Below are 21,206 nucleotides of genomic sequence, written 5' to 3'. Positions count from 1 at the left end.
ATATCTTGGCTGTTGTGAATAATGCTGCAGTGAACATGGGAGTGCAGGGGTCTCCTTGAGACAGTGATTTTATTTACTTTGCATGTAGTCCCTGAAGTGGGATTGCTAGATCATATAGTAGTTCTATTTTTAATTTTTTGAGGAACCTCCATACTGTTTTCCATAAAGGCTGCAACAAGGGTTTATTAATTGCCAATAAAATGCTATGAAAAATAATGAGAAATATTGCACTGACCATCTTACTTGCTTACATTTCCTTTTTTGCTTTTGCGCGATTTTGATTTTGCAAGCCTTGTACGTGGTATATGCACTGAACTAAACAGCCTTTATTGAACTTGAAATCAGCTGGAGAAGACTGGTAATTGAGCACTATAATAAGTACTGTAAAGGAAAATACCAAGTGCAATGGAAGCATAAAAGGGAGGGATCCATTGTAGTCTCACTGGTTGAGGGATATTTCCCTCAGGAAATGACAGATGGGAGCTAGGTGAAATTGGTGATGGAAATAAGCATGGAAGAGTACTATAAGAAAGGGAGCAATTCTCTCTAATTGTGTGATTGGCCTTGAGAATGATTGTTTTATTGGCGTTTAATAGCCTAACTTTCAACTGTGTAATTAAACTTACTGTATTTTACCAATCTAAGACTCAAAGTTTTTTGTTTACATTTCAAGATCTCTGAAATTGGGAGATATCTTATAATTGATGGTTTGTCACAGTTCAATTGGCAGGTTTCTTTTTAAAGAATACATAAAATACTGGTGCGCCTTACCATCAATGGCATCTTAGATTTGATGAAATGCAGAATATTTCTTCAGCTTGTTTTGAGGCCAGCCCATTTGCAACTTGCTTTTTATTATTGTAATTCACAGATTTTAAGACCATCATAGTGGCTGGGCGTGGTAGCTTACACCTGTAATCCCAGCATTTTTGGGAGGTTGAGGTAGGTGGATTGCTTGAGTCCAGGAGTTTGAGACCAGCCTGGGCAAGATGGTGAAACCCTGTCTCTACAAACAATATAAAAATTAGCCAGGCGTGATAGCGTGAGCTTGTAATCCCGGCTACTCGGGAGGTTGAGGTGGGAGAATCACTTGAGCCGGGAGGTAGAGGTTCCAGTGAGCCATGATCTCACCACTGTACTCCAGCCTGGGTGACAGAACAAGACCCTGTCTCAAAAAAATAAAAAGACCATCATAGTGAATCTGATGTTTGTTAGTTATATCTCCCTTAAGATGTTATTTACCTCTTATTATGTACCAGATAGAATGCTAAGCATTTTATATTAATTATTAATATTACAGGGTTGCATGTAAATTCCACCACAGTTGTATAAGTTTGGTAGTATCATCAACTGAAGTTTAGAGACAGAAAGTCACATAGTTTATATTTAAAGGGGGGAGAAGTTCAACTCTTCTGACTGCAGTGCTTATACTTTTAACATAGCTCTGTACTGCATCCTTTAAGAAGCAAGATCCCTGGCAGGCAAATCTCAGATCTTAGACACATCAGTTAAATTTATTTTTGTGGCCAGGCACGGTGGCTCACGCCTGTAATCCCAGCACTTTGGGAGGCCGAGGAGGGTGGATCACGAGGTCAGGAGATCAAGACCATCCTAGCTAACACGGTGAAACCCCGTCTCTACTAAAAATACAAAAAATTAGCCAGGCGTGGTGGCAGGCGCCTGTAGTCCCAGCTACTCGGGAGGCTGAGGCAGGAGAATGGCGTGAACCCGGGAGGCAGAGCTTGCAGTGAGCCAAGATTGCGCCACTGCACTCCAGCCTGGGCGACAGAGACTCCATCTCAAAAAAAAAAAATTTATTTTTGTTTACTGTTACTTTTCAGTAAAACGTAGCTTTCCATAAAACATTCACTATCCCATTTTGCTTTTAGTAAAAAGTAGTCAGAATATGTAAATGGTTGTAGAATTTAATAATTTTATTTCTGCAAAGTAGTTAGAAGTTCACACTGCTGCTTTTGCAAGGAAAACAGATTTCTAGTAAATAAAAATTTCTAGTAAATAAAAAATTATTCTAGTAAATAATTTACTAATCACAGTATTAGTGTTGCTTACTTCATGTATTTGTCTTGAGTTCAGGTATAAGATTGCTAAGATTGAGAAATAATTTGATTTTATAATCAAATTAGTCCTTTCAGAGGTAGATCAAAGCAGAACTTTTCTTTGGGGTGGAGTGAAAGTTATCAGCTGACTCAGTCATCTGGGCAAGAACTTTAGCAACATGAGGTCAAACAAGACCAACTAAAGATGTCTGGATCAGGCTTACCCAGGTGGGCTGTCTTCACATTAGAAAAACAGTATAAGGCCGGGCACAGTGGCTCACACCTGTAATTCTACCACTTTGGGAGGCCGAGGTGGGCGGATTGCCTGAGCTCAGGAGTTCAAGACCAGCCTGGCCAACACAGTGAAACCCCGTCTCTACTAAAATACAAAAAATTAGCCAGGCGTGGTGGCGTGCATCTGTAGTCCCAGCTACTCGGGAGGCTGAGACAGGAGAACCCAGGAGGCGGAGGTTGCAGTGAGCTAAGATCGCGCCACTGCACCCAGCCTGGGCGACAGAATGAGACTCCATCTCCAACAACAAAAACAGTAATGGCTGCAGGAATCTCAGTGACAGTCTTCATGAGATCTGTCTCTTGATTCTCACTGTTTCAATCTGGTTGAGTTATGCCCTTTCTGTTTGGTGCGCAGCTGTCTTCTTGAGATCACACTTCACTGTTGCCCTGGGAATTCCTTTTGTCTTTGTTCTATAATCTTATTTCTTTTTTTTTCTCTTTTTAAAAAATTTTCAGCATTGGGAGATATACCTAATGCTAGATGACGAGTTGGTGGGTGCAGCGCACCAGCATGGCACATGTATACATATGTAACTTACCTGCACATTGCGCACATGTACCATAAAACCTAAAGTATAATAATAATAATAATAAAAGAAAAAAAAAAAAATTTTTCAGAAGCTTCATGAGAATAGGGTACCTGGGGAGCAAATTTTATATATATATATAAAATATATAATATATATGTATATATTAGAAAATGTATTTATCAACAAAATGATAGTTTAGCATTTTGTGTGGTGGAAATAATTTTTCTTCAGAAATTCGAAAGCATCACTCCATTTTTAAAATAGCTGTATTGACGTTTAATTTACATACCATAAAATTCACACGTTTTATTTCCTAAGTGTTATCTTTCATAGCATGCTATTCTTGTTTCACAGATGCAGTATCCTCTCTCAGCTCTCTGAGCATAATTTATTTTGGAGTTCTTCCTGTACATGCTTATGCTTCCACCAAATTCCTTTTTGTTTGTTTTGATCTCTGTCTTCCATTTTGGAGGCTTTCATCCAATATATAGTGTTCTTGATTACTGTCTATTCAGCGTTAATCTAAAAACACTGGATGCTCTGAAGGCATGGATAGGGTTTGTTGACTCTGAGCCTCATCATAGGGTGATTTCAGAGGGCTTAGGTTGGGGAATCTACAATGTTAGGATCCTTAGGTCTCTTCTCTTGGCTGGTCAGGTTGCCCAAAGGTGAGTCTTCTAAACTCCTGCCTAAAGGATAGCCTTGTGGTTGCCTGCATTCTGGAAGCCTAGTTGGGAGTTCTAGCTGGGGGAACTTCTGTATTCAGCATTTAATATGTTAAAGTCATTTAATCCCTTGTTTTTGGTACAATCTTGTGCTCTCAACTGTGTCTGGCATCCTTCTTCCAGGGATCCTCTGTTGTATCTTTTCCAGTTAGTATGCCTGCAGATGTGTGCAAGGATGAACAAGAGGCAGCTGTTCATCAATGTGAGCTAGACAGAGGATATAGGACTCTACCTGCTTCTCAGACTGCTTTTCTCTTTATTTTTCTGCATCACTCCCATCCTTTTATCACCAGCTTGCTCACTTGCTTTTCATCTTTCAGAATGTTGATATATCCCCTGTTCTGTTCTTCTAGGTTTGTACCTTTAATTTTTTTTTAAATTCATAGTTACAGTGGAGTTTGAGAAAGGAATGAAATGAAGAATGATAATAGATGCTCATTGTTAATCTGCCATCTTAACCCAGAATCTATTCTTAAAGGGCAGGGGCTTTGTCTGGTTTATCTCTAAATTTCAACCCGTAAAGGAATCTGTGACATAGTATATACTTAATAAATGTTTGGATGGTTAAGTCTTATTTTATATCTGTGTTAGTTGTCTACCACTGCATATCAAATTATTCCAAAACGTAGTGACTCAAAATAATAAACTATCTCACACATTTTCTGTGAGTTAGGAGTGACTTCGATGGTACTAGTTCATGAGGCTGCATTCATCTCAAGTCCTTGCAGGGCCTGGGGGATTCACTTCCAGCAGGACTCACTTAATTGGTAACAACTTAGTTCGGGAGGCCTCAGTTCCTTGCCATGTGGACCTCTCTATAAGGCTGGGTAAGTATCCTCACAACATTGTGACTGGCTTCCTCCAGAGCAGGAATTCATGAGAGAGCAAGGCAGAGGATGTAATAACATTAAGACCTAGCATTGAAAGTTACATTCTTTTATTTTTATAATACCCTATTGGTTACTCAGATTACTTAGTATGGGAAGGGACTGTACAAAGCTGTGAATCCCATATGTCAAGACTCATTGGGGACCATCTCAAAGGCTGGCTACCATAGTTTCTGACTTAAGCTAGAAATAGAAGAGCATATTAAATCCAAAGTAAGCAGAAAGTAAGAAATAATAAAGATTAGAGCAAAATTTAATTTAAAAACTGTACAGAATATCAATGAAGCCAACTGTTGGTTGTTTAAAAAAATTAGTAGGATTAATAAGCTCCTAGCAAGACTAATTGGGAAATTAGGAAAAAGCAGATTACCAGTATCAGGAATGAAGTAGGGGTATCACTAAAGATTCTTCAGAATTGAAAGATTAATAAGGGAATGGTATGAACAACTTTATGCCAATTAATTTGATAGGTGAAACAAATTCCTTGACAAGCCACAGCTTTACCAAAATTGACTCGAAAAAGAAGCCTGAATAGCCCTATATCAAAGAAATTGAATTCACAATTCCTCCTCACAAAACTCCAGTCCCAAATGATTTCACTAGTGATTTTTTTCTAACATGTAAGGAAAAATAACATCAATCTTTCACAAATTCTTTCAGAAAATAGAAAAGGCTTCCCCCACCACCACCCCCTGCTTTTTTTTTTTTTTTTTTTTTTTTTTTTTTTTTTTTTTTGAGACAGAGTCTTGCTCTGTTGCCCAGGCTGGAGTGCAATGGTGAGATCTCTGCTCACTGCAACCTCTGCCTCCCAGGTTCAAGCCTTGTCCTGCCTCAGCCTCCCAAGTAGCTGGGTCTACAGGCATGCACCACCATGCCTGGCTAATTTTTGTTTTTAGTAGAGACAGGGTTTCACCATGTTGGCCAGGCGTGTCTCAAACTCCTAACCTTATGATCTGCCCACCTCAACCTCCCAAAGTGCTGGGATTACATGCGTGAGCCACTGCACCCAGATTTATTCATTTATTTATTTATTTTTTGAGACAGGTTCTTACTCTGTCACCCAGGCTGGAATGCAATAGTGTGATCATGGCTCACTGCAGCCTCAACCTCCTGAGCTATGCTACTCAGGGTGGTCTCAAACTCCTGGGCTCAAGCAATTCTCCCATCTGGGCCTCCCAAAACACTGGGATTATAGCCATAAGGCCACCATGCCCGGCCCCAGTTCATTTTTTGAGGCTGGCAAACCTGGTACTAACCCCTGACAGACAATATAATCCTCTCAACCGGAAAATTATTTGACACATTTTAAGCATTCTCATGATAAAAATTTACAACAAACTAGCAATAAATGGAAATTTCTTCAGCTAATTAAAAACACTTAGAAAAGTATACAGGCATCATCATACTTCTGTGGTGAAGAGATTGTACGCTTTTGCCCTAAATTCAAGAACAAGGCAAGGATGCTTGTTCTCATTATTTAGTAATCATACTGGAAGTCCCAGGCAGTGGCAAAGCAAGAAAAGGAAATAAAAGGCATAATTTGTAAAGGAAGAAATAAAACTATCTCTGTTTGTAGAAGACATAATACTCTACATTAAAGAATCTACCGAAACAAACCCCATTAAAATTATTAGAATTAGTACATGAATTTAGTGAGGTCACAGGATGCTAACTGCATATACAAAAATGAATACTAGCACTATAACAAATAATACCAGCATTCAACAATTGAAATGAAAAAAAAAATTTAAGTGCCATTCATAACATAAAACATAATTTTTAGGAATAAATGTAAAGATGTGCATGGCCCCCACGCTGAAAGCTACAAAGCATTACTAAGAAAGGCAAGGAAGGTAAAGAGGTGTTCTTGGACCAGAAGTCTCAAATTGTTAAGAATTTCATTCTCCCCAAATTGATCTATAAACTCAATACAATAGAAATCCCATCAGGCTTACTTTGGGAGGCCAAGGTGGGTGGATTGCCTGAGCTCAGGAGTTTGCGACCAGCCTAGGCAACACGGTGAAACCCTGTCTCTACTAAAATACAAAAAAAATTAGCCGGGCATGATGGCGTGTGCCTGTAGTCCCAGCTACTCGGGAGGCTGAGGCAGGAGAATTGCTTGAACCCAGGAGGCAGAGGTTGCAGTGAGCCGAAATATTACCACTGCACTCCAGCCTGGGCGACAGAGCAAGACACTGTCTAAAAAAAAAAAAAAAAAAAAAAGTGTATATATATATATATATAAAATTGTCAAGCTGATTCTAAGATTTATATGCTGGTACAATGAACTTAACATTTCTATTTTGAAGAGCCAAAAAATCTTTTAAAGAAGAATGAAGTTGGATTTATGCTACCTGTGTTCAAGACGTGCTATAAAACTACTGAAATCAAAACAGTGATACTGGGGTAAAGATTGTCAGGTTACAGAATAGCTACCAGAATAGACCCACTAATGTGGCTGGTTGATTTTTGACAAAGGGCCCAACATAATAGAATGCCAAAAAGGTTAGTCTTCTCAATAAATGATGTAACAACTGGATATTTGTATTAAAAAAATTAACCTCTACTTACCACCACACAGAATATTTAATTCAGAGTTTATGCCAGGATAAAACATTAAAACTGGTAAATTTCCAAGAGAAAATGGGAAAAATATTCATGATCTTGGTCGAGGCAAAGAGTTTTTTCTTCTTTCGAGACAGGATCTCCCTATCACCCGGACTGGAGTGCGGTGGCTTGATCTTGGCTCACTGCAACCTCTGCCTCCCGAGTCCAAGTGATTCCCCCACCTCAGCCTCCTGAGTAGCTGGGACCACAGGTGCATGCCACCACGCCTGGATAATTTTTGTATTTTTAGTAGAGATGAGGTTTTACCACGTTGGCCAGGCTGGTCTCGAACTCCCTGACCTCAAGTGATACACCCACATAGGCCTCCCAAAGTGCTGGGATTACAGGCATAAGCCACTGCACCTGGCTAGGATTTGTTAATAAATTGAAAACCATTGCAATTAAAAGCTTCTCCTTTTGAGAACACCATTAAGAAAATGACAAGGCAGCCAGGCGCACTGGCTCACACCTATAATCCCAACACTTTGGGAGGCCTAGGCAAGAGAATCACTTGAGGCCAGGAGTTTGAGACCAGCCTGGGCAACGTAGCAAAAAAAATTTTTTAATTAGCTGAGCGTGGTGGTACATGCCTCTATTCCCAGCTTCTTAGGAGGATAAGGTGAGAAGATTACTTGAGCCCAGGAGTTAGAGGTTACAGTAATTATTATCACCACTGTACTTCTGCCAGGGCAACAGAGCAAGACTCTGACTCTTAAAAAAAAAAAAATGAAAACACAAGCTACAGCTGAGAAAACACATTTGTAAAACGTAACAGAACAACACTTAGGTCCAGAATATATGAAAATTGTACATAACTCAGTAAGAAATAGAAAAAAAGTAGTAGTAAAAATCACATACTTCACAAAAGAATATGTGTGGTCGGGCACAGTAGCTCACACCTGTAATCTCAGCACTTTGGGAGGCCGAGGCGGGCAGATCACCTGATGTCAGGAGTTCGAGACCAGCCCAACCAACATGGCGAAACCCCATCTCTACTAAAAGTACAAAAATTAGCCAGGCGTGGTAGCAGTCATCTGTAGTCCCAGCTATTCAGGAGGCTGAGGCAGGAGAATTGCTTGAACCCAGGAAGCAGAGGTTGCAGTGAGCCAAGATTGCACCGTTGCACTCCAGCCTGGGCAACAAGCAAAACTCCATCTCAAAAAAAAAAAAAAGTATATGTGAATGGTCAGTGAGCCCTTGAGAAGATGCAGAACATCCTTGGCCGTTCAGGAAATTCAAAAAGAACCACTATGAGATACCACCCATACGTACTAGATTGACTAAATTTAAAAGACTGAAAATAACAAATGTTGACAAAGATTTGAAGCAACCAGAAATTGTAGGAGTGTAAAATGGTACAAGTACTTTGAAAAATAGTTTGGCAGCCAGACGCAGTGGCTCTCGCCTGTAATCTCAGCATTTTGGGAGGCCTAGACGGTCAGATCGCTTGAGGTCAGGAGTTCAAGACCAGCCTGGCCAACATGGTGAAAACCTATCTCTACTAAAAATAGAAAAAATTAGACGGGTGTGGTGACATGTGCCTGTAAACCCAGCTACTCGGGAAGCTGAGGTGGGAGAATCGCTGGAACCTGGGAGGTGGAGGTTGGAGTGAGCCAAGATCATGCCACTGCACTCCAGCCTGGGTGACAGCGAGACTCCATCTCAGCAAAAAAAAAAAGAAAGAAAGAAAAATAGTTTGGCAGTTTATTTTAAAGTTAAACCCAGTCCTCAACTTAGAATGGTTTGACTTCCGATTTTTCAACTTTATGATGGTGCAAAAGTAGCATGTCTTCAGTAGAAATTGTATTTATGGTACAATATTCTCTCAAAATGTTGCACAGCAGCAAACCACAGCTCCTAGTCAGCCATGTGATCACAAGGGTACAGTGTACTGTGTTGCCAGACGATTTTGTCCAACTGTAGGCTCATATAAGTGTTCTGAGCACATTTAAGGTAGGCCAAGCTACCTATAGTGTTGAGTAGTTTAGATGTATTAAAAGCATTTTCGCCTTAACGTTATTTTCAAATTATGATGTGTTTATTAGGATGTAATCCCGTTTTTTAAGTCAAGGAGCATCTGTATTCTCTGGGTTTTGTTTGAAATGTAGTCTCCATCTGTCGCCCAGGCTGCAATGCAGTGGCGTGATCTCTGCTCACTGCAACCTCCTCCTCCTGTGTTCAAGTAATTCTCCTGCCTCAGCCTCCCGAGTATCCAGGATTACTTGCGCCTGCCACCACGCCCAGCTAATTTTTGTGTTTTTAGTACAGACAGGGTTTCACCATGTTGGCCAGGCTAGTCTCGAACTCCTGACCTCAGGTGATCCACCCGCCTCAGCCTCCCAAAGTAAGAAACAGAAATTTGTTTATCAATTATAAATAAATCTAATAAAAGATATATGAGTTTTATAGTATATTATAAAACCTTGGTGGAATTTAAATGACCTTAATACATTCAGAGATATACTGTGTTTATGAATTGAAATATCCCACTGGTATTTTGAACATTAGTCTATTTTGGTAAATTTCTTTTCCCTAGTTATAGTTATCTAGATACATTTTCCCCTAAACTCCCCTCAGGTAATGTCCATTCTTTCTCTTTTATTTATCTGAATTCTAGCGGCTGCTCATTAATTTTAATTATATGAGTATAGTACAATTTATCCATCCAGTTTATAGTACAAAATATCCAAATATGTTGACACATATTTAGGTTGTTTCCATTCTTTTTACTCTTAGAAATAATGCTACAATAAGGATATGAGCATTCTTATTCATGTCTCCTTTTGGAGACAGGGAATTTCTCTAGAGTATATATTCCACTATAACAGAAGTGCTGGGTTGAAAATTACATACAGCTTCCAATTTATTATATATTCCACTTCCTTTCCTAAGTGACTTTATCAGTTTGTATTTCTACAGTCTGAGAGCTTTCATTCTTCCATTGGCTTATTTTCAGCTTGTTACCCTTAAAGTTTTTTCTAATCTTGATTGGTATAAAATGGTAGGTTGATATTGTTTTAGTATATATTTCTCTTTGTCTTCTATGAAATGTTTGCTCATGTCCTTTGCCACTTTTTATTGTTTTATTTTGATTTGTAGGAACTCTATACATATTCTAGATACTAAGCATTTGTTAAACATATTGTGCATATCCTCTATCAATCTTTAGCTTTATTTCTTTTATTTATGGTGTCTTTTTTCTTATAGTTTTCATGGTTTATAGTTTTTGTATTGTGCTGAAGAAATTCTTCCTTACCTTTAAGACCATAAAGATACTCTACATTTTTCAATAAATGTTAGTTTTCCTTTTCATATTTAGTTCTCTGAATAGGAATTTGTTTATGTATATAGTATGAGGTAAGCCCATTCTATGTGTCTAGCCCCACGGTCTCTTTATTTGAATAGGATTATAACAAATCTTGATGAATGCTAGAGCAGACCTTATTCTTAAGAATTGTTGACTGGGTGTGGTGGCTCATGCCTGTAATCCCAGCACTTTGGGAGGCCAAAGCAGGTGGATCACCTGAGGTCAGGAGTTTGAGACCAGCCTGGCCAACATGGTGAACTCCGTCTCTACTAAAAATACAAAAAAATTAGCTGAGCATGGTGGCACATGGCTGTAATCCCAGCTACTCGGGAGGCTGAGGCAGGAGAATAGCTTGAATCTGGGAGACAGAGGTTGCAGTTAGCCGAGATTACGCCACTGCACTCCAGCAGCCTGGCCAACAGAGCAAGACTCCGTCTAAAAAAAATAAATAAAAGACTTGTTGTGGCTATTCTTGTTTCATTGTGCTTTCATGTTAATTATAGTATCTTAAGTTCCAGGGGGAGAGAGGATTACATCCTATTGATATTTTGACTGAAATTGCGATTGAAGATTAATTTGGGGATAATTTACATGAATAGGGTGTATTATAACTCCATTTATTTGATCTTCTATAGTATCTTTCAATAAAAGAGATACTTATTATTTCCATAGGTCTTATACACCTTTTGTTTAGATTTCATCTCAAATGCCTTATGTTTTTTGTTGTGATCATAAGTGGTATATTTTTAAATTACATTTTAAGTAGGTTGCTAGTGTATAAGAGTATAATTTATTTTTATATGTAGACCTTAAATCTAGCAACATTGCTGAATTATTAATTCTGTAATTTGTCCATAGATTTTATTGAGTTTTCTATGCACACAATTAATGTTGTGAAGAGTAATAATTTTGTTTCTCTCTTTCCAACCTTTTAACTTTTTATTCTCCTAATTTGCTCTGCTCTGCTAGCTAGAACTTCCTATAAAATGAAGTTGAATTTACCATGGAGGTTTTTTTTTCTTTTTTATGTATCTGCCAGGTTGTAATACCATAGAGTTTTGGTAAATAACTTTTACCAGATTAGGGAAGTTCCCTTCTCGTCCTGGTACAATAAGAGTATTTGCTTCAATGCTGAATTTTATCAAATGCTTGCTTTTTGGGGACTGCCATCTATGGAAATGATTATATGCTTATTTCCTGTAACATGTTAATGTAGTATATTTTATTGATAGATTTTTAAAATGTTAAATGTAAACATTTTTCAGTAATAATTAGCTAATTTGTGAAAGGGAAGGAAGGAATAAACTACATATATATGTAGGTTTATTAAATATTAAGAATTAATCCAAGGGACAGAAAAGCAAATATTTGATCATTGAAATGTATTCCTAATTCAAAACTATATTTGCTGATTTCAACCCATTCTTTATGAGTTTTTTATTACTAAATTTAATGTTTACCTCAAATGCCCACCTTCCTGTAGAGAAGATAGTCAATAGTAAAATGATTCAGAGTGTAGTGGAATCAACAGGGAAAAATAGTAGAAGAGGATTAAACAAGAGAAATAATTCTAGCATGTTTGTTTAGTAGTTACAAGTAATTACAATTTTGTGGTATCTGAAATACTAGTTGTGAATGCTGGTGTTATAGCAATCCAATGAATAAATTTTACCTGTAGGATTAAAAGAAAGGCAAAATAAGCATATTATTCACTATCTATTTATTTTTCATTTACTTTTTAAAAATTAACCTAGATCAATATGTGCTTAAGAACTTAAACATTATAAACATATAACTTAAATTTGATATGTATCCTGTCAGCCTTCCTTTTTGTGCACAATAATATTCCAACATTTTTCAGTAGAATATAATATATATATATTTAAAACTATTATGGATTTGAATAAGATACCTAGAATACTGTTAAAATCTTAACAGTCTCTCTTTTTTTTTTTAATTAGTTAGAAACTGGAAATGTTTCTAAAGTTTATTTGGATGGAAGTTTAGCAGTGAGTATTGATTTCTCTTATCTTTTCCACAGAAATACTCATGGGCCAGGCGCGGTGGCTCACGCCTGTAATCCCAGCACTTTGGGAGGCCGAGGCGGGTGGATCAGTTGAGGCCAGGAGTTTGAGACCAGCCTGGCCAACATGGTGAAACCCCGTCTCCACTAAAAATAAAAAAATTAGCCGGGTGTGGTGGCACATGCCTGTAATTCCAGCTCTTGGAAGGCTGAGGCACGAGAATTGCCTGAACCTGGGAGGCAGAGGTTGCAGTGAGCCAAGATCACGCCACCGCACTTCAGCCTGGGTGACAGAGGGAGACTCTGTCTCAAAAATAAATGAATAAATAAATACAAATAAAAAATAAGTACTCATGGATGTATACCAAAAAATAAATACACACACATACGTACACAGACACACACACATGCACAGGAACATTCATTGGAATATTGTTTGTAATAGTAAAAAACAACCCATAACTCTCCCTTAGGGGACATGAAGTACATTCATACAATGGGATATCTTGCAGCTATGAGAAAGAATGATATAGTTTCATATTAGTACATACAAGGCACACTATAGTGTTTCTAATGTTTTACCATTTGTATTCTTTTTTATTAAGAGGGGAAGGGAATACCTGTTTACTTATCATGCACCCATACTGTAACATAGTGTGCAGCAATTAAAGGGTGTACTGACATGAAAAGATCTCTAAGATGTATTGTTAATTTTTAAAATCATGATAAAAATGAGTCATAGAACGTTTATCATCTGATTTCATCTAAAAAGTTATTGCTACATTTTTATCTTTGTAAATTAGTATTTTTGTTTTTTTAATCACCTTTCTGACAAGTCTAAGTGCATATTAAAAGGAGAGGTTATATACATACCTAAGTACTAACAATGGTTACTTATTAGAGATATTTGGAGCAAGGAGGTTCAGACTGGAGAGGGTCTTTACTTTGTATATCTCTGTATTGTTTGAGTTTTTATGATGAAACTTTATTCATATATTATTTGTGTAATAAAGAAGTAAAAAACAGTATGCACTCAGTACCAAAAAATGAAGTTATAAAGACAAAAATGTTTTTTCATAGTAAAAAATATATTTAAAAAAAAATTTTTTTGAGACGAAACGTCTTGCTCTGTCACCCAGGCTGTAGTGTAGTGGCGCAATCTCGGCTCACTGCAACCTTCGCCTCGTGGGTTCAAGCGATTCTCTGGCCTTAGCCTTCTGAGTAGCTGGGATTACAGGCATGCGCCACCACACACAGCTAATTTTTGTATTTTTTAGTAGAGATGGGGTTTCACCATGTTGGCCAGGCTGATCTTGAACTCCTAATTTCAAGTGATCCATGCACCTTGGGCTCCCAAACTGCTGGGATTACAGGTGTGAGCCACTGTACCCAGCCAAGATAACTTTTTTTTTTTTTTTTTTTTTTTTCAGACAGAATCTCACTCTGTCACCCAGGCTGGAGTGCAGTGGCGTGATCTAGGCTCACTGCAACCTCGGCCTCCCAAGTTCAAGCGATTCTCATGCCTCAGCCTCCTGGGTAGCTGGGATTACAGGCACACGCCACCACGCCTGGCTAATTTTTTTGTATTTTCAGTAGAGATGGGGTTTCACCATGTTGCCCAGGCTGGTTTTGAACTCCTGAGCTCAGGCAGTCCACCCGCCTCAGCCTCCCAAAATGCTGGGATTACAGGTGTGAGCCACCGTGCCTGGCCAAAAATATTTTAAAGAAAATAAAATACCCACAGTAGCCTCACCACCCACATTTATCCAGAGATAACTACTGTTAAAGCTTTGAAAATATCCTCCCAGAGGTAAGGAACATTTTATGGAGGACATTTAATGCTAAACCAAGGAAAGCAAGAGAAAGATCCCCACATAAAAAGTTTACACTCCTGACCTCGTGATCCTCCCGCCTCAGCCTCCCAAAGTGCTGGGATTACAGGCGTGAGCCATCCAGCCTGGCCAACGTGGTGAAACCTTGTCTCTACTAAAAATACAAAAATTAGCCAGGTGTGTTGGAGGGCACCTGTAGTCCCAGCTACTCAGGAGGCTGAGGCAGGAGAATTGCTTGAACCTGGGAGGGGGAGGTTGCAGTGAGCCGAGATCGCGCCATTGCACTCCAGCCTGGACGACAGAGTGAGACTCCGTCTAAAAAATAAATACATAAATAAATAAAATTTACACTTAGCTGAACAGACAGTGGGCATGTTTTTTTTTTTTTTGAGTAGAAAAATAACATGATAACATGCAACTTACTATCTTATGGTCTTACTTTTTGTTATATCCCCAGTGCCTATATAACACATAATAGCAATTAATAAGTATGTGTCTAAGAAATGAGTGATGGTGATCTGCTAACCATTGGTGAAACTCTTCTAGTTCCAAAACCCATGGTTAAGAAATCATACTGATGGACTGTTAAAAAACCACCCATTGCTCAATAATATTGGACAGATAACCCTTAAGATTACTATCTGTAGGCTGAGCACAGTGGCTCATGCCTGTAATCCCAGCACTTTGGGAGGCCAAGGCAGGCGGATCACCTGAGGTCAGGAGTTCGAGACCAGCCTGACCAACACGGAGAAACCCCGTCTCTACTAGAAGTGCTAAATTGGTCGGACGTGGTGGTGCATGCCTGTAGTCCCAGCTACTCGAGAGGCTGAGGCAGGAGAATCGCTTGAACCCAGGAGGCGGAGATTGCAGTGAGCCAAGATTGTGCCATTGCACTCTAGACTGGGAAACAGGAGTGAAAGTTTGTCTCAAAAAAAAAAAAAATATATATATATATATATATATATATGTAGCTTAGATTTAGCACCAACGACTAATACCACTGTTTTTTTTCAAATCATTACAAGACAGGGAAAACTCTCTTTGGAATAGATAGTCTAGGGTGGCATAGAAAGCCTTGTTTAAGAAATAATACTGGCCAGGCGTGGTGGCTAACACCTGTAATCCTACCACTTTGGGAGGCTGAGGCGGGAGGATCGCTCGAGCTCAGGAGTTGGAAACCAGCCTGAGCAATATAGTGAGACCTTGTTCCTATTAAAAAAAGAAAAAAAGAAATAATACCTAACCATCTCATCTGCCACGGGGCTCCAGCCTTCTTTGTCTCTTACAAGCCTTGTCTCACCCAGAACACTTCTCTATAGAGAATGGAATGAATCAGTTACTCATGATGAAAGAGATAGATTATAAAAACTGTAGTATTTGGCCATTTTGTATTTGTGCCTCAGAGGTCAAATTAAAACTGCTTAATTTTGGAAATTTGTATGTACATAAATGTGCATAAGGGATCATTTTAACTCTATAGATAGTTATCATGGAGCCTAAGATGAAGTTTCTGAATTTTTTAGGGAAACATTAATTTGTATTATTTGTGTTTTTCTTCTTAGTTTCTGCCACTGCCTTCTACAAAGCACAACCTGTAATTCAGTTCATGTGTGAAGTTCTTGATATTCATAATATTGATGAGCAACCAAGACCTCTGACTGATTCTCATCGGGTAAAATTCACCAAAGAGATAAAAGGTGAATTAATTAGCATTTAGCACAACTTAACTATAAAATGCATGGATATAACAACCTTTTATTAAAATGTTTTCTTATATAATTAAAATCTATTTATGTAACCTAACCAGTAAAACTATACATCAATTATAAAATAAAATATTACATTAAATTCCTTACTATAACATCTTAAGTGGTATTTGAAAGAAATGCCAAGTAATGGAGTTAGTATCACTACCAGCTAATTTTTTGTTAATACTGTCCCTTACTAGCTGACGGGATAAGAATATCTCATGGGAAAATGCTTTAGTAATACTGTTAAAAGTAGGAAGCTCACTCCAAAAATATTTGTTATATTTTATAACTAGAATTATAGAACTAGAACATATTCTAATATAATGACTTCCTTATTTTTCTGAAATTATAGTTATTTATTTTAGTCCTTTAAAAATGTATAAATGTGAGGCTAGCCTGTTTCATGTGTTGTTCTAGAATTATAGTTATTTAAGTTATAGAGTTCACTGTTGATCTTATCTATTATACTTAGTAACTAAAATTTGTACAGTGCTGTTGCATCATATGTACATTTAACTCAGATAAATTCATCTCTACGTGGCTGCCCAAAAATAAAAATAAAAAATAATTTTAATAGTGTTCTGAAATCTATATTTTATATGTATTTAGTTTGATACTCTCTAATCAGAATGAGTAGGATAAATTCTATTTATATTGTTAGATCTTAAATAGCCAGAAATAATTATGTTGTTTTTAAGATTTTACCTATTTATTGCAGACAATTTTCAGCTTGTGGTTTGAATGAAGCATTTAAGTTTGTTCACTGAACATCTTTCAGTTCCCCCAAATCGATTAGAGTAGTTTAATACATTCTGCTTGTTCCAGTAATCATTCATTCTTTGCCATTCAGTAACCGAGAGAGATAGTAATTGTAATAAAACATTAAAAGGAAGATCCACCCTGCTTCGAAAATAAGCATCCATTTATCTCAAGTTATTTAAATGCCAAAGTAAGAAACTGTTTATGTAACTGTTTTGCAACCATACCATTGTCCTTTTATAATTGGTATTAACTGCACAGCTAGCATTGTCAGGAGGTTAGTGCATTACCTACCATTAATATGTGATCATCTAAATGCCATGGTTTCCAGTGGAGTTGCTGCTTAGTTACCACCTCTGATATCATGAAGTCACTTACATTATTTTGCGGTAACTATGCAATCAACTCATATCACCACTCTATCACAGAAAATACAAGATGTACAGAACAAGGATTCAACTGCTGCCCGAAGAGCATGGACTCGATCTTAACTTCAACTGCTCAGGGGCCCAAAGAAATGACTGAAAAAATGACTAGAAAGCATAATAAAGTTGATGTTATAGTGAAGGTAAAGCCAAGTTTATAGGTTAAATATTTATTAAAGCCAAAAGTGTTTTTTTTTGGTTGGATGGAGGGTTTGGGGAGGGACCTGGGCAGAGAATTATCTAGTCCACTTTTTAAAAATTTCAACTTTTTGCTAGCACCTAGATTTTGGTCTAATTCTTAGGTACCTATGATCCTAGTTTGGGGGTGGAAAAATCTGGGTTGGATCCAATTGACAAACTGATTATTTTTTTCTTCATTCCAAGTAAAAAAGGGTTTTTTTTTTTTTTAAAGAAGGCTCTTTAAAGTACATCATGTATTCCTACTACATTAACCCAAGAGAATAAGAGTTTTGTGTTCTCTCCTGTATCTATGGGTTTTTTAGCTGGTGTGAAGAATTTGATGCTAGCTGTTAAATAATGACACAAAGTGTGCAATAAAGAATAGATTTTCTTAGTATATTCATCTTTTTCCAGTTGAACTTGTACCTAAATATTTAATAATAACTTTGGAGTGGTTTCTTTATCCAGTAACTCATGATAGTTAAACAGCAGAAATACTGGGGAAAATGTATGTTATAAGTACCATATATATATATATATATATATATATATATATATGTGCCAACTTATTTTTAGTAAAAGCTTTATAGGCTTGGAGAACCTTATTAATATTTTTTTAATTCAAGGGAAAGAGTTGAAAATAAATTGCTAAGTGGTACAAATAACAGAAATTTGTTTTAGACTTTTCTATTGTGTTCTCCCCTGAACATAATATTTTTACATCTTGTTTCTTCATATTATTAGTATTTCCTTCTTTTAAGATCCTCCTTCGATAATATTTTATTTTCTAGTCTCCTTTATAATATAAAGACATAGTAATTCTCTAGTTGATCTGACATTTTTGTCTTATAAAGGTAGTTGTAATGAAAAATTACTACTCACTGATTCAAGGAGGAGCACTTCCAAAGAAAAACAAACCCATACCAGTCTGGTACAGGGATGGATACCGTGTCCATTTAACATCTTAATTTGTTCTGATCTATCAGAAGAAAATATCATTTATATGATTGAGCTTTGTGTTTGGTACTAATCTTATTACCTAATTGCAGGTAGCAGTTAGGTAAGAAAATAAATTTTACCATAGCAGGCATTCTCAACCTCAGCAGCATTGATATTTTGGGCTGGATAATTCTTTGTTGGGATAGGGGTAGGGCTGTTCTGTGCATTACAGGATATTTCATACTATCCCTGGCTTCTACTCAATAGAAAGCAGTAGCATCTCCAGTCATGCCTATCAATTTGTCTCCAGACATTGCCAAATGTCCCCTGGGGGACAGATTGGCCTCTGGCTGAGAACCACTAGAGTATAGGAATCACAAATATAAAAGAGAAATATGACAAAGAGTAATAACCATAAGTATTATCAGGGAACTAAAAGTTGTTCTCCATCTACCCCATTTTGGACTTTATCCTTTGGAGTCTAGGCCAAACTTTAGAAAGGAGTTGCTTGTCTGTGACCTCTGTGTACCTGTTAACTCTTCTCTAGGCTAAGACTGCACTAACCACATGTAGCTACTTAAATTTAAATTAATTAAAATAAAGTCCAGGCGTGGTGGCTCATGCCTGTAATCTCAACACTTTGGGAGGCCAAGGTGGGTGGTTCACCTGAGGTCTGGAGTTCAAGACCAGCCTGGCCAACATGGCGAAACCCCATCTCTACTAAAAATACAAAAATTAACTAGGCGTAGTGGCGGGTACTGTAATCCCAGCTACTTGGGAGGCTGAGGCAGGAGAATCACATTAACCCTGGAGACAGAGGTTGCAATGAGCCAAGATCGCATCATTGCACTCCGAACTGGGCAACAAAAGCGAAAAACTCAAAAAAAAAAATCTAAATAAAATTAAAATTTCAGTTTCTTAGGTACACCAGCTACATTTCTTATGCTTAGTAACATGTTATTAGTGATTACCATATTAGCATAAATGTAGAACATTCCATCACCTCAAGAAAATTCTCTTTGACAGCACTGCTCCAAAAAATTCATCTCGAAGAACTTCAGCCAACGGCTTAAAGCCCATTTCTTCACATTCTAGAGCAGGCCTGGGATCCTTGAACTCCTAGAGTCCACAGATGGACTGCAGGGATCCAAGAACTCCTAAAATCATATGCTAAATTATGTATATGTGCATTTTGCTGAGAGTTTATTGCTTACATCAGATTCTCAAAGGGATCTTGACTCCATAAGAGGGTAGGGATTGCCTACTTTAGGAATTATTTTGGTTGCATTTGATTTTTAATAGTATTGGAAAAGAGCTGTGTCACTATATTATACTTCTATAAAATTGTCACTTCTGTTAAAAATGCCTGGAATTTTTTTCTCCTGCTTTATAAATCTTTAAAGGGCTCTTTCTTGAGCTTTACGAAATTCTGATCTTCAATCAGTATGTGATGACTGGGCTAGGTAAATATCACATAATTTGAAATTATGGAATACCTTGAGAATTATTGGATCTCCTCTTTCATTCCTCCTTCCCTCTCCCAGCATAAATACCTGAATTTATTATAAACAGGATTTTTTATTAATGGAAGATTTTGGCCCTTGATCTATGGGCTTTGCAAATTTTATGATTTTATTTTTTAATGTGTAGAGCTTGATGGGGTAAGAAAAAATTTTGCCATTAGGTCTGTCATGACTGTGACCGTTATTAGCAATGTTATATGTAAAATCTGGTGTTTGTATCATCTTGCCTGTATCACAGAATTTTTTGTCTGTTCAGAATTGAGTTTTTATGGTAATGAACAGGCTTTATAAGTATAAATATTTTACATGTGACAGTTCTGTAACCTCCATTTTTCTTGTTGGGAACAGGTTTGAAGGTTGAAGTGACTCATTGTGGAACAATGAGACGGAAATACCGTGTTTGTAATGTAACAAGGAGGCCTGCCAGTCATCAAACGTAAGAAAAGTTTGTCAGAGCAGCGATGGTGTGAGGCAGCTTGCTCTAGTTAGTGGGGTTGGGAGTTTTTCTGGCTCATAATGGGAAAGAATTGTTCATGTGTACTTTTTTTTCCTCAGCTTTCCTTTACAGTTAGAAAACGGCCAAACTGTGGAGAGAACAGTAGCCCAGTATTTCAGAGAAAAGTATACTCTTCAGCTGAAGTACCCGCACCTTCCCTGTCTGCAAGTCGGGCAGGAGCAGAAACACACCTACCTGCCTCTAGAAGTAATGCCTTCACACTGCTAATTAATACCCTGTTGTTCAGGATTCTTTTGGGGTCTTTTATGGCCGATAACTTACCTCATACAGAACATTTATTTTGGATTATGAACTGTTTTTAAGTTTTAATTTATTCTAAATTTTCTGTAGTGAAATAACACGAAACAAGTTCATCCATAATCCTGCCACTCTAGTGTAACCACTGTTAACATTTTGGTATACTATACTTCTTTCAGTCTTTATCTGGTGTACATTTTACTTAATTATACTTAATTACTGTAGAGCTGTCTTGTTTACTACTTTTTTACTTAACATATTGAAAATAAGTGGTTTAATGAAGTTGATTTTAAATTTTTATTTTACATGTAATTGGCACTAAGTAAGAGCTAAAAAAAAAGATATACGCATCTAGTACAAAACTTTTTTCCATTTCTAGGTCTGTAATATTGTGGCAGGGCAACGATGTATCAAGAAGCTAACAGACAATCAGACTTCCACTATGATCAAGGCGACAGCAAGATCTGCACCAGATAGACAAGAGGAAATTAGCAGATTGGTTAGTACTTAACCTTAGAAATGAGAATTTAAAACATATTAGGGTGAACCATGTCCTTATCAACCCATACCTTATGACCATTTCATGGACTGTCAGAATTAAAAGCGATCATGG

At 37.4% G+C, this 21,206-nt stretch overlaps 1 protein-coding gene across 5 annotated transcripts in view; it reads left to right on the top strand.

The window, feature by feature from the left end:
- AGO3 (argonaute RISC catalytic component 3) overlaps positions 1-21,206 on the top strand; it is a 139,386-nt gene that overhangs the window by 58,318 nt on the left and 59,862 nt on the right. For all 5 annotated transcript variants that reach the window (XM_054496081.2, XM_054496090.2, XM_054496110.2 and 2 more), the window contains 4 exons: positions 15,825-15,959; positions 20,188-20,275; positions 20,395-20,542; positions 20,973-21,092. In XM_054496081.2, the coding sequence (XP_054352056.1) occupies positions 15,825-15,959; positions 20,188-20,275; positions 20,395-20,542; positions 20,973-21,092 (491 nt within the window). The remainder of the gene's footprint in view (positions 1-15,824; positions 15,960-20,187; positions 20,276-20,394; positions 20,543-20,972; positions 21,093-21,206) is intronic.

This window comes from Pongo pygmaeus, chromosome 1, assembly GCF_028885625.2.
Source record: "Pongo pygmaeus isolate AG05252 chromosome 1, NHGRI_mPonPyg2-v2.0_pri, whole genome shotgun sequence".
In the NCBI taxonomy this organism is placed as follows: Eukaryota; Metazoa; Chordata; class Mammalia; order Primates; family Hominidae; genus Pongo; species Pongo pygmaeus.
The sequence above is the reverse complement of the archived record's forward strand: the minus strand, read 5'-3'. Positions and strand labels throughout refer to the sequence as shown.